Consider the following 14,492-nt stretch of genomic DNA (forward strand, 5'->3'; position numbering starts at 1 on the left):
CTTTGGTGGTCTTCCGGATCCTGAAATGATAGGGCTCCCCACAAGCTTTTGTTCCACCCTACCCATTCCAAACTATCGTTTGAACAGGACTCCAAGTCCCAGCCCAGCTCACTGTCGGAAGCGTACTCCCTCGCATCATCTCAGTGCAACTCCATTCCCCAGCCAGGCTCACTTTCTCTTATTTCCCTACTTTATTTCTGTTCTCTGATAAAGCTCTTCTTCTCTGACTTCCTACTGTATTCCACTCTTGGTTTCCCACTACATTTCACTCTGTAGTTTAGGTTCAGTGGAAGAGACACCAGACTTCGACAAATCTACAGCACAGCAGGATCTCAATCTTCATCAGGAGCATGTAATTATTACTAAAATTCTTAAGCACTAACAATTATCAACAGCATACTACACATGCCTTGTTTCCCAGATCTTTCACATACATGCATTACAGTTTCCACATTACTGATGATGTTTATAAGCCAGAATTAAAACTACATTCAGAAGTCTTTTTTGAAAGCACTTACCAAAGAGAAAATCAAAGGCTACAGTGACTCAGCTTTCAAGTCATGGCAACCTTTGGCTTTCAACAAACATTCCTGTCAGATTTTTTATTTAGTCAAATTTATGATACACTTGAAAGCAAAACAAAATCCAAGATCTCAAGTCAAGCGTCTTCTCTGGTCAAACTGGTTAAGTTTGCACTGACAAGCATTAAGCAACTGAAGCTCTAGAATCAAGTTCCACAGATGTATTTCCAAGAAACCCCCTTCATCAGCAACAATCCCATGCTGATAGAAGGTGATATTCAAGTACAAATATATTTCTTATATTTCTCCATAACAAACTACTGACAAGGCTACTTGGTGGTTTTTGTCTTCGTTGTCTTGGGGGGGTAGTGTTTGTTTCAAACAGGAAATAATCAGTAAAATAATACATAGTACTCAAACCCAATAAGCCTTGTAAGAAGCAAGCTATAACACTGCGGCAGAACGTGGATTTTATTATTATTAAACTCTGCAGTTTCCAAGTAGTTTCACTTCCTGCCTCTGCCAGTTGCAGAACTAAGGACTGGATAATGGAAGGCCTTTTGCAAACACTTGAACTTACTGTTAATGAGAAGTGATACAGCAGTAGGCCAGGAAACACTCCCATTCAGGACCTGAGTCCCAGTTACTTCCCTGTCTACGCTGTAATGCAGTGCCAGAACTCTGGATTTAAGCACTGACTGGTGCCTCTCACGAAAGCCAGAAAGCTTCAAGAAAGCTAGAGATAGTTGCTTGTAAACCAAGTGCAGTTCACGATACTCCGATAGTTTTAAAATAAAATAGCCTATAACGTATTGGATTCAGAGGAAAATGATCAAAAAAAGCTCCAAACAACAAAAGAAGCAAACTGAATTTCAGTCCTAGGGGACAACCACCTCACTGTGCTACTACCACCATCCCAATTGCTTCTTTGTTGCTTCACTCCTTTAGGTCTCAGCTTCTTCCTCTCCCACCAGTAACAGAAGGATGAGTAATTACTCTCACAGAGTCTAATACTTCAAAGTGCTGGATAAAATAGAACTGTCTCTTGATAATTATTCTTAGTATGTGGTGTGCAAGGTGAACACCGTGCAAAAACAACTCCAGCAAGCTTGCTTCCCTCCTCTTATCCTCCTTAATGCTAGAGTACAACTCTGGACTGCACTTCTGTTTTTCAGTTTTTCCCCCTTTTTCTGGTCAGCAGATCTCCCTCACAAACAAAGCAAATACCATATGGAAAGCACTAGGGAAAGACTGCAGGATTGGTGTTAACTATACCACACAGCTTTTGATAATGTGGTTTTCTTGGCTACAATTTAAGTCCTCAGATAGTCATCTTCTACTTGGCTCAAAATTCAAGAGCATCCCAAAGTTCTCTGAGACAACCCATATTTTATCGTGAAACACAGCATATTCAAGCTATGACACTTGTAGCCATACCAAGTGTCCCATACCTTGACAAACAGCCTCAAGTTGTGCCAAGGGAGGTTTAGATTAGATATCAGAAAGAATTCCTTCATGGAAAGGGTAGCTAGGCATTGGAATAGGCTGCCCAGAGAGTCGCCATCCCCAGAGGTATTTAAGGCGTGTGGATGTGGCACTTAAGGACATGGCTTAGTGGTGGATTTGATAGTGTTAGGTTGGTGGTTGGACTTTCGATGATATTAAGGGTCCTTTCCAATCTAAATGATTCTATGATTCATTTTGGCAGTAGCTTCAGACACTACAATAGGTCTCCGAAATCTGCATTGATTTCTTGCTCGTTTCCAAGGGTAGTTTAAGGCCAATGTCCACTTTTAAGAAAAGTTGTAATTCTCTACATCTTGGCCTCAGGCTCCCCAGGGTAACACGTTTTCCCATCACACTCCAATGGACCAGAAAAATATGTGACCTGCTACATCACAGGCCTACATACATTGTTCCCCAGGTAGATGATTTGGTTCTACAACACTGAGGAATTTCATTATCGGACTACCTTTTCTTTCAGACTTCCACCTGGAGGTGGAATATGTGAGTATGGTGCTAACCTAATTTCTTAGCTAAGGAATACAGGGCATGGAATTTAAGGCATATGTAAACATACGTTTATACCTCTACCTAGACACTATGAGATGGTAACATTTTTCTAACCAAAAGAAACCTTAGTTACCAACTATCACCAGAGGGTGCCCTTTCAGCACTATTTCATAACAAAAACAAGGGGTATTTGCCTTAGTGAAAACAGCTAAAAATACATTCCTTTGGAACAAAACCACATTCTTTAAGGAGACAATAGTCCAAACCTATTATTTGTAAGCAGGAGCATAGTTAAATGTATCAAAAGTTGAACAACAAACAAACAACCACTCTAAAAGAACCAGAACAACATGTAGTCATATAACAGATTAAAATTAAAGTATCTTCAGGATGTATTTTTACTACTCACATTTTAGGCTGTGGAGCAGATGCTTAGTTGAATTTTCCTCACAAATTGATTTAGTAGTGACTTAGAGTACTTTCAAGTCTGATACACAACATTACATGTAGGAAAATTTACAGTTAAGTCCATTTTCATGCACTAATCTAGAAGAGGACACACATACTAATGCATGAAAAAAGGAAAAAAAGTTCCTTTTTGTACCAAAAGGACAAAATGTATCTGCAAAATGGAAGCTGTTTTCCGGAAGTGTAGAATAATTGTATTGAGTCTGATAAAGGGTTCATCTGGGACACTATTTTATCAGCATCAAACACCAGAGAAGAATCCCACAGCATGGGAACACGGTTTAGTGGTGGATTTGGTCGTGTTAGGTAATGGTTGGACTTGATGATCTTATGGGTCTTTTCCAACCTAAATGATTCTATGATAATCTACATTATGGAAAACATACTGTCCCGGTACACTTTTCTTGACTTCTGTTTAGAAGCTTATAGTTTCCTGAATCAGAAGTGGTCCCTTTCTATTTAAGAGCTAGATGGACTTTCTTTCCACGAACTTACCCAGTCATTTCTTTACCAATCTGCAGCATCCACAAAATTTACAAGTTAACACAATATTGAAATATACATGAAACAGTAATCAGAGTCTCCTTTTCCCACCACTTGCCTTTCTTCCAGGCAGAAAAATGCCAGTCAAATCAATTTAAATCATTTCTCATTCAGAGCCATTCCACAACTTTAGTCATTCCTGCTGCCCTACTCTAGCTCTTTCCTAGTGGAACTATAGATTTTTAAAGTTGTTATCACCAGAATCTTCCTGAGGTAGAACAACAGACTGATACAATAGTATAACAATACTCTCTTCGTCTTATGATCTATTTCTTTCCTTTTTTACTGTTAGGATTGTTTTTTGACTGCTGAAGAGCTGATCTTTCCACAGCATTATTGCAACATGGCCATCTCCTTCCTAATCCTCTGAACTGGCTTTCTTTCTCATCAACATTATGTGAAATTTGCAGGATTCCCCCCCCCCCCCCCATTAACATTTATATTCACCTTGACTGAACTTAACCTGCTATTCTGTCACCTATGTATTCATTCACCATGAATAACTTAGCAATGCCAGCACACTTCACAACTTTACTATGCATTCCTTTTTCAGTTGATAAATACATTAAACAGTTTAAATCTCAGCAGAGTTCTGTAACTGTTGGCATGTTCCCTCCAGCATGCGTATGATCCTCTGTGTAACTATTTAAATATAAAAATTAAGGTATTTTGTCTTACCTCATAATGGTAAAATTTCTTCAATTTCTTCTTTGCGGAGGTCCCTGTAGAAATCCAGGGAGACTTCACCACCTAAGATGTCACTTGTCTACATGATTTCCTTCAAAGAATTCCAACAATTTTGGGGGCCCATGACTTTCCTTTAAGAAGTCAATAATGATTGTTTCCCATTATGCTATGTTTGCCAATATCCCCACTAACTATTCTTTCTTACAGTGGAATCAGTTTCCCTGCTATGGACAGAAAAACTACTTCTTTCTCTAGTTCCTTAGAGCACAACTAGAACCTGACAAAATTTTCTTTAAAGAACTCCAGGAAGTCTCTGGGTCACAGACGCTGCCTGGCTCTTATGGGATACTGTAATCTTCCTGAAGTCTGCTGGAAGGGCATCGTGACAGGACACAAACTATCGAGATTTCGGGAGGGTGTCAAGGATATACATGTACTTGATACATATACCAGATTGATTTACCAAGGATAATGTGCAGCTGCAATTGCTATTTACAAACAGGGTCAGGATATGATAATCAAAGGCAGCCTTAGCTGTAGTGATCATCAGCTAGTGGGTTTCAAGAAAGGTAGGAGTGAGGAACACAAATGGCAGAGTGCAGACAAAGCCTGAACTTTAGGAGAGCTGCCTTCGGCTTACTCAAGGAAATGGTAGGTCTGATCCCACGGGAGATGGCTCTGAAGGTTGAAAGAACTCAGGAAATTGGCGGGTCTTTATGAATAATAGACTCTTTCCAAGCACAAAACCAGTCCGTCCTGATACTACGATGAACAAATATATGTAACAGGAGATTGACTTGGCTCATGACTCAGCTTCAATACAAAAAGATGGTATACAGGAGCTAGTAGCAGGAGCAAAGGAGGAATTCAGAAACGTTGCTGGGCATGCTGGGATGACGCTACAAAAACAAAAGGTTGCCCAGATGTGGAACTGGCCAGAGAAGTCGAGGACATGAAAAAGAGCTGTTATAATTAGAAGTAGTTCACTGGAGAAACACCAGAATAGTTGGGTTGGAGGCTGGTGTACTTAGTCTGTCAAGCACTGAAACCAGTTACCTAGACAGGCTGTGTACTCTACACCATTGAAAAGTTTTCAAGACCAGTCTGGATAAAGTCCTGAGCCTTACCTCATAGCTGATCCTGCTTTGTGAACACGAGGTTGGCTTAGTGACCTCCTGAGATCCCTTTCAACTTGAGTTATCCCAGGAACCCTAAGAAACCCACTTTTCTCTGCTTAGGTTCATGCAAATAGCAAAAAGGAACTGCTTCCAAATGATCTCAAGACTGGAGCACAAACCTGAAGCCTTAGTTGAAACTAGTTCTCTTACCTAGTCTATTCTCAAGTGTCAGGCATGCTGATTAATTCGTTTATTGATTAAAACTCTTAATTTATGCTTAATTTAAAACTAACTAAAAGTTCCACTGTGCATTTATGGAAGTCTCTTCCTGCAGTCATCCTCTGCATTCACTAATGCCTTTAAAAACAGAAGTTGCTTCCTATCTCTGTTCAAGCATGGTAGTACAAACAATTTAGCTCAGTAAACATTTACTTCAAAGGCAACAGCAGTCTCTTTAATTCACACCATAAAGTCCAACAACCATTTTTTGGAATCTCCTTTATAAACCAGTATTTTCTTTCTTTTAATTGACCCTCCTAAATTAGAGTGCAATCAACTATCATCTCTGTAAGAACGTGAATATTTTTTAGTTACACGGCTCTAAGTTTACCAATTCAAGCAATGTTCATTCTAGCTTTATAGGAGAAGAAACTCAAATTACTGTGGCATTTTTTCATTTACTGCTCCCCTTCCCAAACAAAGTCCTCCTGCTGAAAACCTTTTTTCCTTGTCCTGTTTTTTTTCTGCTCCTTTATCCACCTCCTCAATGGACTGTTTCATTAAGGAAGCTTTTGACTCCAAACAAACCAGTAGCTTTAGTTCTGCCAATAATTTTTGGCTCTTTAGTAACTTAAGATATAGTTTCTCTCTTCCCTCCTTTTATAGTTACAGTTGAAGATTGAACTGGAGCCAGAAGCACTGGTACTCTTCCAAGCTCTTCAAACAAAAAACTCCCCCACCTCCTATGCAAATAATTAAAACACAATGTCACTCACACAAGGTTGTGCAAACAGGACTGTACAGCTTTCTGTGTTCCAGGGAAGAAGCTCAGCTTGCTCTCCACAATTTTGCCTGCCCATGGGTTATGAGATTCTAGGGGCTGAGCTACTTGAAGATTGATGGGCAAAATGGCAGCTATTACCACACATGCGCTGCAGCAAAGATGTCTCTGTCAGTTGGGCACATTTGTCAGCACGCCCGTCCACTAGAATAGAAACAATAAAATAGCTAACATACTGATCTCTTAACATATGGAGACTGACTTCAGACTGATCAGTTCAAGCCTGAACTACCCAGAGGGGTAGTGAACAAGAGAAGGGGAATGAAAAGTGGGATGCCAGCAATCAGAATAACAGATTCAAAAAAAGACACTAAACCCAAGTTCTGTGTTAGCTCAGGGGGCCCCCAGACTAGCAATTTCCAAACCTGTTCTGAACAGATACCTCTAAGCTTGCTAAATACTAAGGTCCCCAAGAGCTTTTCTCAGCGAGATCAGTCCAAACCTGAGAATTGATAATTACATTATTCATGGAACAGATAGACTAAATGATGGAAAAAAAATCTTCTTAGTTTAAAGGGACAGAACAAAACTAACACATTACCCACAGTACTTCCGCAGCTAATACATTCCGGCAAAACCATTCTATCCTCTAAATCATCTGGAGTAGAAAACTACCTGGAGGTATACAACGTTCAAAGGGGGGCACATTTACAGTAGAACACCTTTTCCTACCATTGCATATTACATAAACTAAGCAGAAAACTGAAACAGCCTATAAGGTAAAATAATCCTTCAAAACTAGCAAATGTTCACTTGAGTAAGGATAACATGCCTGCCAGCAATGAGGCAAAAAGTATTTTTACATAGTTTTGAATTATGAATTAAACTGTTTGTTTGGATATACACGCTGCTTGAATGCATTCTGCTGTTTTCTTTCTCCCCCTCATAGTACTGCTGTGATAATGACACGGTATATTACCAAAATTTACTAAGATGTTCCGAATGTTTGCAATACCTTTTGCTTAACAGGATACAGATAATTTGTTTTCTTTCAAGCACCATCTATCTATGAGCATGAAACTTTCTAAAAAGACAGGGAATGAAATATAGAACATACTTCCATCATTAACTGAATCACTTTTGATGGAAATGCTATTTTTTTCAACAGTTTTATGCCGTGGATAATCAGACTGTGAGTGGATGAAGCAGTTATGGAAGGAAAAGGTTTGTCCACATCCTACTCTAAATGATAACACACTGAAGAAATGACAAAGCATGGTAACTCTTGCTGTTCAGATAGTAGAGAATATAAGCAAAGAGAAGAAATTAAATCATAAACAACAAATCAAAATATATCCCTCAGAATTTGCAGATTAACACCCACTTGGAAATATGCAGAAAGAGCAAGGAAAGGAGAAGCAGTAAACGCAAGTTGTTAATTATTTTACATTGAAGTTTTTACTCTTCTACACATCACAAACTAGAATCTAATTCTGTGAAAGAGTTTGAATATTAACACCAGTTACACAAAAACATGAAACATTTTACAGTGCATTTCTTACTGAAAAACATTCCTCCACGTATTATTTTAAAATATTTTAACCAGGAATATTGTTATTCACTGTTCATATAAGCTTGATTAAATACTTATTTTTAAATCAACTACCACAGGTGCAGGACTGGATAAATACAGCCTAGACTGTAGTCACATTTGCTAGAAAAGTGGAAATGTATTAATTATGAAGCCCTCAAAATTAGATGTTTTCATGAACATTAGTACAAATAACTATCGGTTAATTACAGCTTCTATTTTTGAATTAATAACTCCAAAACACAAAGTCCGGAAAATCTGACTGATTTTAATTTACGGACCAAAATTTTTAAATAAATTTTTCAGACTCAATAAAAACTTAGGAAAAACTCTTCATTAAAAAACAGTTGGCATTTAGTGATATACTCTTTCATTATTACCCTTGAATATGCAGTATATTGCTTCAGTCTAACAGATACTAAATAGAACTTCTATTCAAGGAAATAAGTTCTGCAAGTGTATCACGTTATAGTCCCTTCCAACCCAAACCATTCTATGTTTCTGTGATATACATATGACCATCAGCATGCTTGGTTTATAAGAAGTAGAACTACAGAACAGAAACAAAGGTAGAACAAATGATGGTATTTCAAGGGACATTTTTTTCCTTTGAAAATATGCAATGCAATAGAGCAAAGACATTAAAAGGAATTAACAGTATTGTTCACATTGAAATATACATCCGTAAACTGGAAGGATCGACGTTAGAATTTTATTCTACCACAGGTTAGAATAACTTACATCTATTATTCTACCACATCTTTTTATTCTACCACAGGTTAGAATAACTACATCTTAACTTTGCAACATTTCTTTAACTTTCCATGTAATCATTGATGCTTTTATCCACCATATCCTGAAAAAAACTCAACCTGCTATTCATATGCTACTGAACATAGTCCTCTGCAATCTGTACAGCCAGTATTCTCTTGCTTTCTATTACTCCCAGATGCTAGCTAGGTCATTTATATTAAAGCATCTTCCATCAGCTTTAATTTGTTGAAACTCAAAGGAATATCACAGAATGTTTCTACCTGCACCCCATCACCTGGTTAGGTATTTGTACAAAACAACAACACAAATGCCAATGTATTCAAAACACTTCATAAACCTAAGAAATCTCCCCCCCCCCCCTTTTTTTGTCTATACATCACAGTGAGATGTTTTTAAAGGTGTTCTGAATACAAATTTCCATTTAAAATTTAGACTCTTATACATTTCCTGCAAGAGAAACAGAAGCCTCTACTTTGCTTATAAAAGTGCCTCACTAATCCAAATGGAGTTACGAGGTTGGTCAGATAGTATCTTGACGCTAGCTACAATGCAGTTAGGTTTTCCCAACAGTAACAAAACTAGGAGTTAGATCCTGACCTTCCTTCAAGCCTTTGGCAAAAATCCCATTTCCTTCTACATTAAAAGGCAGGATAAAGTCCTTTGAAGCTGTTTATTATGCAAATCAATTGCAACAAGAGACAAAACATCAAAATACTTTCTGTGACTCAAAATTTTACCTAAACTATCAAATACTGACAGACAACTTAAACTGAGAACACTTAACAAATTGTATTTACTATCCTCTGGTAATACTTTGAGCAAGATTTTTTCTTTAATTTTATGTAAAATGGGTTGTTAATCAAGACCTTTCTCAGTGCTGACAAAAAACTTTTGCCAGTCTTTGTTCTTAAACTTCATAAATTTTACAACAAAGAACTTTAAAACTGTTGAGTGTTTGCACAAGTAGTAGGAATATGGACAATTTCACCTGACGCTCAAGCTTTGACCTGAGTGAACTCAACTGATGCTGTTGTGCTGGAATGATCTATATGTGCAGAATGCTGATAAAAAGGGAAACCAGATGGAGTACCTTATTTAGTAAGGCTCACACATAAGTACATGGTCATTACTAACGATGCAACCTCTACAAATTAGTAAGTTTCTTGCCACAACTTCAGCAGTTATTTAACTATGAATACATTAATATGTGTAGATATAAGCAAAATAAATTAGCTTTAAACCATAAACAACTTCCTGAAACAATACTGCCTTAATATTGCATACTTAATAGGTATGCCAAATACTTACAATCATTAGTAATAACAGGTCACTCTTACACTGCTGTTAACATATATATGAACATGGGGTTTTGCAGCTGTCTTAACTGAGTTACTAATCATAAATTATCAGTTTTAAACATATTCAGACATTTCAATAAAGGTATCTACTACACAAATTAGAATGATCATTTGCCATATGAAATAATACATTCCATTTAATCATCAACTATCTTTTCTCTCTTTTTTTTTTTTTTTTTACCTGAGAACATGCAAAAAGCCTTCACTGCTCTTGTTCTCATTGCAAAGGATTAACATGACTTTACTGTGTTACTTTATATAAAGCGTCAGAAAGTGTTACTTTTATATTGTGTCAAATCTGAATCAAAATACTACAAAGATTTGAGTTGCTCATTGGTTTCATGTTACCTGGGGACTTTTTGTTTGATCTTGACTGCATCAAATAAGACTGGCGTGGCAGCAGAGGTGAAGATGGAAGAGACATTGAAACTCCTTTAGCCAAGTTCATTCTGTAAGTATCCTCAGAGACAGGCTGATTGCCAATGGGGAAATCTGCACTGTGGCCGGATGTTGCAACAATCTGCAAGGCATTCTCTGGGCAGGAGTCACCTGCTAAAAATAAAATGTTGTCATCTGTTATGTGATATACCAACACAAGAGTCAGGCAGTTTCATTGAAACAGAAGTATTTAACACAGAAAAATATACATTTGCCAGCACCAAGTCAGCATGATCAGACTTCTCACTGTGTACCCTCCACTGTAGAATCCAGATAGAAAATCCACTAGAAAAATTTAATCCACTAGAAAAATTTAAAATACAAAACCAAGCAAAATTTTATTTTACTGTAGTAAAGATAGCAAGAGGGAAGAAAAAAAAACTCACTTTCAACAAAACAATTTTTCAGATTTCATTCTCAGAGGCAAAACTACAGTTCTTACGAAGACAAAATTTTCTCTACAGATTAAAGGTATATTAGGATTACCATGACATCCTCAAATTCAATGACTATCTGAAAATATTTTTTTTTTTTTACTGAAAAGTAGTTAGAAGATAAATTTCATTGGGTGACCGCCCTACACTTAATTTAAAAGGGTCTCACAAAAAAGTACACTCATAGACAGTTTAGCCTTTTTATTTTTGTTGCAAAACAGAAGTCCAGTTATGTGCAATTTGATAGCTTCTTTTATTTTTTATTTATTTATTTTTTAAGTCTCAGAAGCAAAGTATTAGTTCACAACATACTAAGTAGCAGATCAAAATAGGGAAATGCACTGAAAATAGACATATCCTGCTAGTGCAGAAAATGCAAGTTCAGCTAAATCAAAAATGTTTTTGAAACAACAGAAAAAATATATTGCATCATTATTGAGAGCAAAGACAGCAGAAATAGATATTGAAAGTGCTCAGTTTTTCCTAGTCAGATGACAAAAACAGCTGAAAATAAAAGTCAACTAACCACAGCTTTTTTTATACTCAAATTAGGGTATTGCTCAATAATTTACACAAATTGCTGTCAAAATTGAATCGGTGTGACCAAAGGTAAAAAAGCAAAACCGAATTGATGCAAAGAGGAGAGACAGTACACAGAGTATTTTTTTTAGATTAATCTGTGCAGCAACAAGCAGCACAGTTGAAGTATGGGATCCAAAGTACAAGAACAGACAAACAAAGGAAAAGCAATTTATTTTCAAATATGAACTTTCCATATGTTTATTTTCTTACAATAAGGAAAAATTTCAGATAGATGTGCCTCTATAAGATCTGCCTTGTGAGAAACAAAGTTGTGTTTTTGCAATAGAAGGTGTTTTTGCAGTGGAAAATTCCACTAACCTTGCATATTCAGAAGTGACTGTGCAGGCATGACAGTAGCATAGCAGCGGGGAGTATGTTAAGCAGATAAGGGGAAGGTCCCGCTGTCCCAAAATAAGGAGATAGCTAACAAAAACAGGATGAGCAGTATGAAATCAGTAAAAACAAATCACAGCCCCTCTAATCAAGAGAGAAGAAGGAAAAAGAAAAAAAAAAGGAAAAGGAGAAATTAACGGTTAGTCAAATAAAATTGTACATATAGGGTATAGAATTGCGTCGAGTAGGCTGTGAACCTGTAGTACTCAGCCAACGAGGAAACAGTGGAGAAATCAGGTGTCGGGTAATAGGGAATATGAGGTTACGATAAACTTTTACTGTGCGCTCCTGCTTGCGGGATACCCGCCGTTGCAATCGCAAATAAAATGGCTTCACAGAAGATCCTGTCTGAAGAAAATTGAGATTTTTCTCACAGCCTTTCTTGTTGATTCCGTTGTCATTCAGCTGTTGTTGCCTTCAGTTTGTAAGAGCTCTTCTCCTACCACAGTCTACTATAGGCATCCTTAAGTGCATACAATAGATTTCCCCACTGTGACAGAAGGCAAAACCCAAACCTAGCCCTTTGAGAAAAGTAAAAATATTTTTGCCAATTTAACTACCACTCTCTTTTTCAGAAGTACACATGGAGGATGAGAAAACCAAACAGGCCTGAAGTTTACAGACTAATTCTGTATTTCTAAAGCTGCAAATATTTAAGCTGTGTTTTTTTTTCTAGACATACTATTTTCCTCACAAGAACCATACATGATGGCTATGTACACGTATTTGTAAGATAAATGACCTTGAAGAATGCTATGCTAGATTCAAACTTTTTTTTTTTTAATTTATATATGTGAAACTTACTCTCTTACTCCACTGAAGCCAACTTAAAAATCACCTTCCAAAGGTTCTCTTTGTTCAAACAAAATTCATAGCAACAGGTAATCAGGTAATGATTTCAAGGAAACAGCAAGTAAGTTTAACCAAGTCAGGACAGAAATTAAAAACTAAATAACTAACTTTATATTCTTTTTTAGATTTCTTTGCAACAATTACAGGAGTGTAACTATTGGTTTAAAGTCCTGGGAACTAGAAAAACAGCTTCAACATTTGAGCAAACTAGCTGTAAAACACCAATCTTAAAAGAAAAACAAGTACTAGCCAAGTATATAACTAAAATAAAAAGCTAAAAAAATTTAGAGGCTGTAATTACACATCTCAGCATTTTAAAATCTCCTATCTACATCACTGGGTTCCCATTATACTTTCAGTGAAATCAAGAAGCTAAGGATTTTTTTTTCTGTGTTCTTTTAGAATTAAACTTTGACAATAGCTGTTTTTAAACACAGACTTCATGTTAAGTACGTTATTGATTATGCAATACAGTACACGCAAGTTTGCCTCCTAAATTGTTGAAGAACACAAAGAAACCTTATGATGCTCATTTCAGTTTTTCCTTTGGATGCAAACAAAAAGCAAGGAAGTAGCAGTCATACAGGTGACTACAATGAGAAAATACTGTTTTTTTTTTTGTTTTTTTTTTAACTGGATATGTTGCCACAGGTGTAATTTGGAATTTGTGTAAGTATTCCAGCTGTATTTTGTGTAAGTATTCCTCTAGAGAGTGTGCAAGAGACAAGAGAACAAAGAGCGGAAATTACTTCCTCCCCCTTCAGGGTTAATAAGTCCACCTACAACTCCCTTTTACTGTGAAGGAAGCAGGCAGTGTTTAACTCATTGTCTTCTTAATAAAATGCATGAATTTTAATTTATCCTTCTCTATTGTATACGAAATGTTACACACCATGGAAAAGCCCTACAAAATTTAGTAACACAGGGCTGAATACAGTTCTGTAGCATATCTCTAAACAATAAATTTATATTATTTGATCATGACAATAATTTGAAACGTTTTACTGTCTATATATACTATTGTCTTAGCAATTCAAAAAGGACTCTCAGTAATAATAAATGGAAACCTTTATCGTTTAAATGCTAAAACCTTACATGGATTCAAAGGGCTGTACACAAGGAAGTAACCTGTTGATGCAACTAAAAGCGACCTGCAGTTAAGGAAGCCCTCAAGACCCCCAACAGGCGGAGGCTGGCATGAGGGTGCGCAGCACAGCAGCTTGCTGTTCTCTCTCTTCCCCAAGCATCTTCTTACGGCTGGCCTTCCCATTGGCTCTCTCCCTCACAACCATACACATGCTCTGCCCCCCCCAGAGGAAGCAAGGGATAAAGAAAGCAGGGGAGCGGGTGGGAGGGAGTGGGGAGCCACAAAGAAGTAAATGTGCCAGGGGAAATGGTGCAGATTATTTGGAAATACATCCTGCCTCTAGCTGGTACTAGCAGGAGGCTCACCCCTGTCACCGCAGAGTGGGGTCACAGCAGCAGAACTGTGGCTTCGCACCAAGGTAAGCCCGTGAGATGCTGAGTTCCCATGGAGACAGCCCAGTGCAGTACCTGCCTCAGAGGAAGCAACTTTATATAGGCTTGTGGGTCTGTATCACGGTGAGAGCTGCAGGAGAAAAATCAGAGGCAAAGATCTTTGGATGCAGCAGATCACTTCCTCAATGTCTTGGTCCTATGGGATCTCCTAAACCAACCTACAGATTTTGTTATTCTAGCA

General features: G+C 37.4%; 1 protein-coding gene across 10 annotated transcripts in view; it reads right to left on the reverse strand.

Annotated features, from left to right (window-relative positions):
* TANC1 (tetratricopeptide repeat, ankyrin repeat and coiled-coil containing 1) overlaps positions 1-14,492 on the reverse strand; it is a gene marked incomplete at its 3' end in the record, with an annotated part of 95,675 nt that overhangs the window by 46,484 nt on the left and 34,699 nt on the right. For 6 of the 10 annotated variants that reach the window (XM_083841648.1, XM_083841646.1, XM_083841642.1 and 3 more), the window contains one exon: positions 10,422-10,625. In XM_083841648.1, coding sequence (XP_083697774.1) covers positions 10,422-10,521 — 100 coding nt within the window. In that variant the 5' untranslated portion in view covers positions 10,522-10,625. Of the gene's footprint in view, positions 1-10,421; positions 10,626-14,224; positions 14,377-14,492 lie in introns of those variants that run through there. The other 4 variants (XM_083841647.1, XM_083841645.1, XM_083841650.1 and 1 more) reach the window with 2 other exon arrangements.

Source organism: Anser anser (genome assembly GCF_964211835.1).
Source record: "Anser anser genome assembly, chromosome: 6".
In the NCBI taxonomy this organism is placed as follows: Eukaryota; Metazoa; Chordata; class Aves; order Anseriformes; family Anatidae; genus Anser; species Anser anser.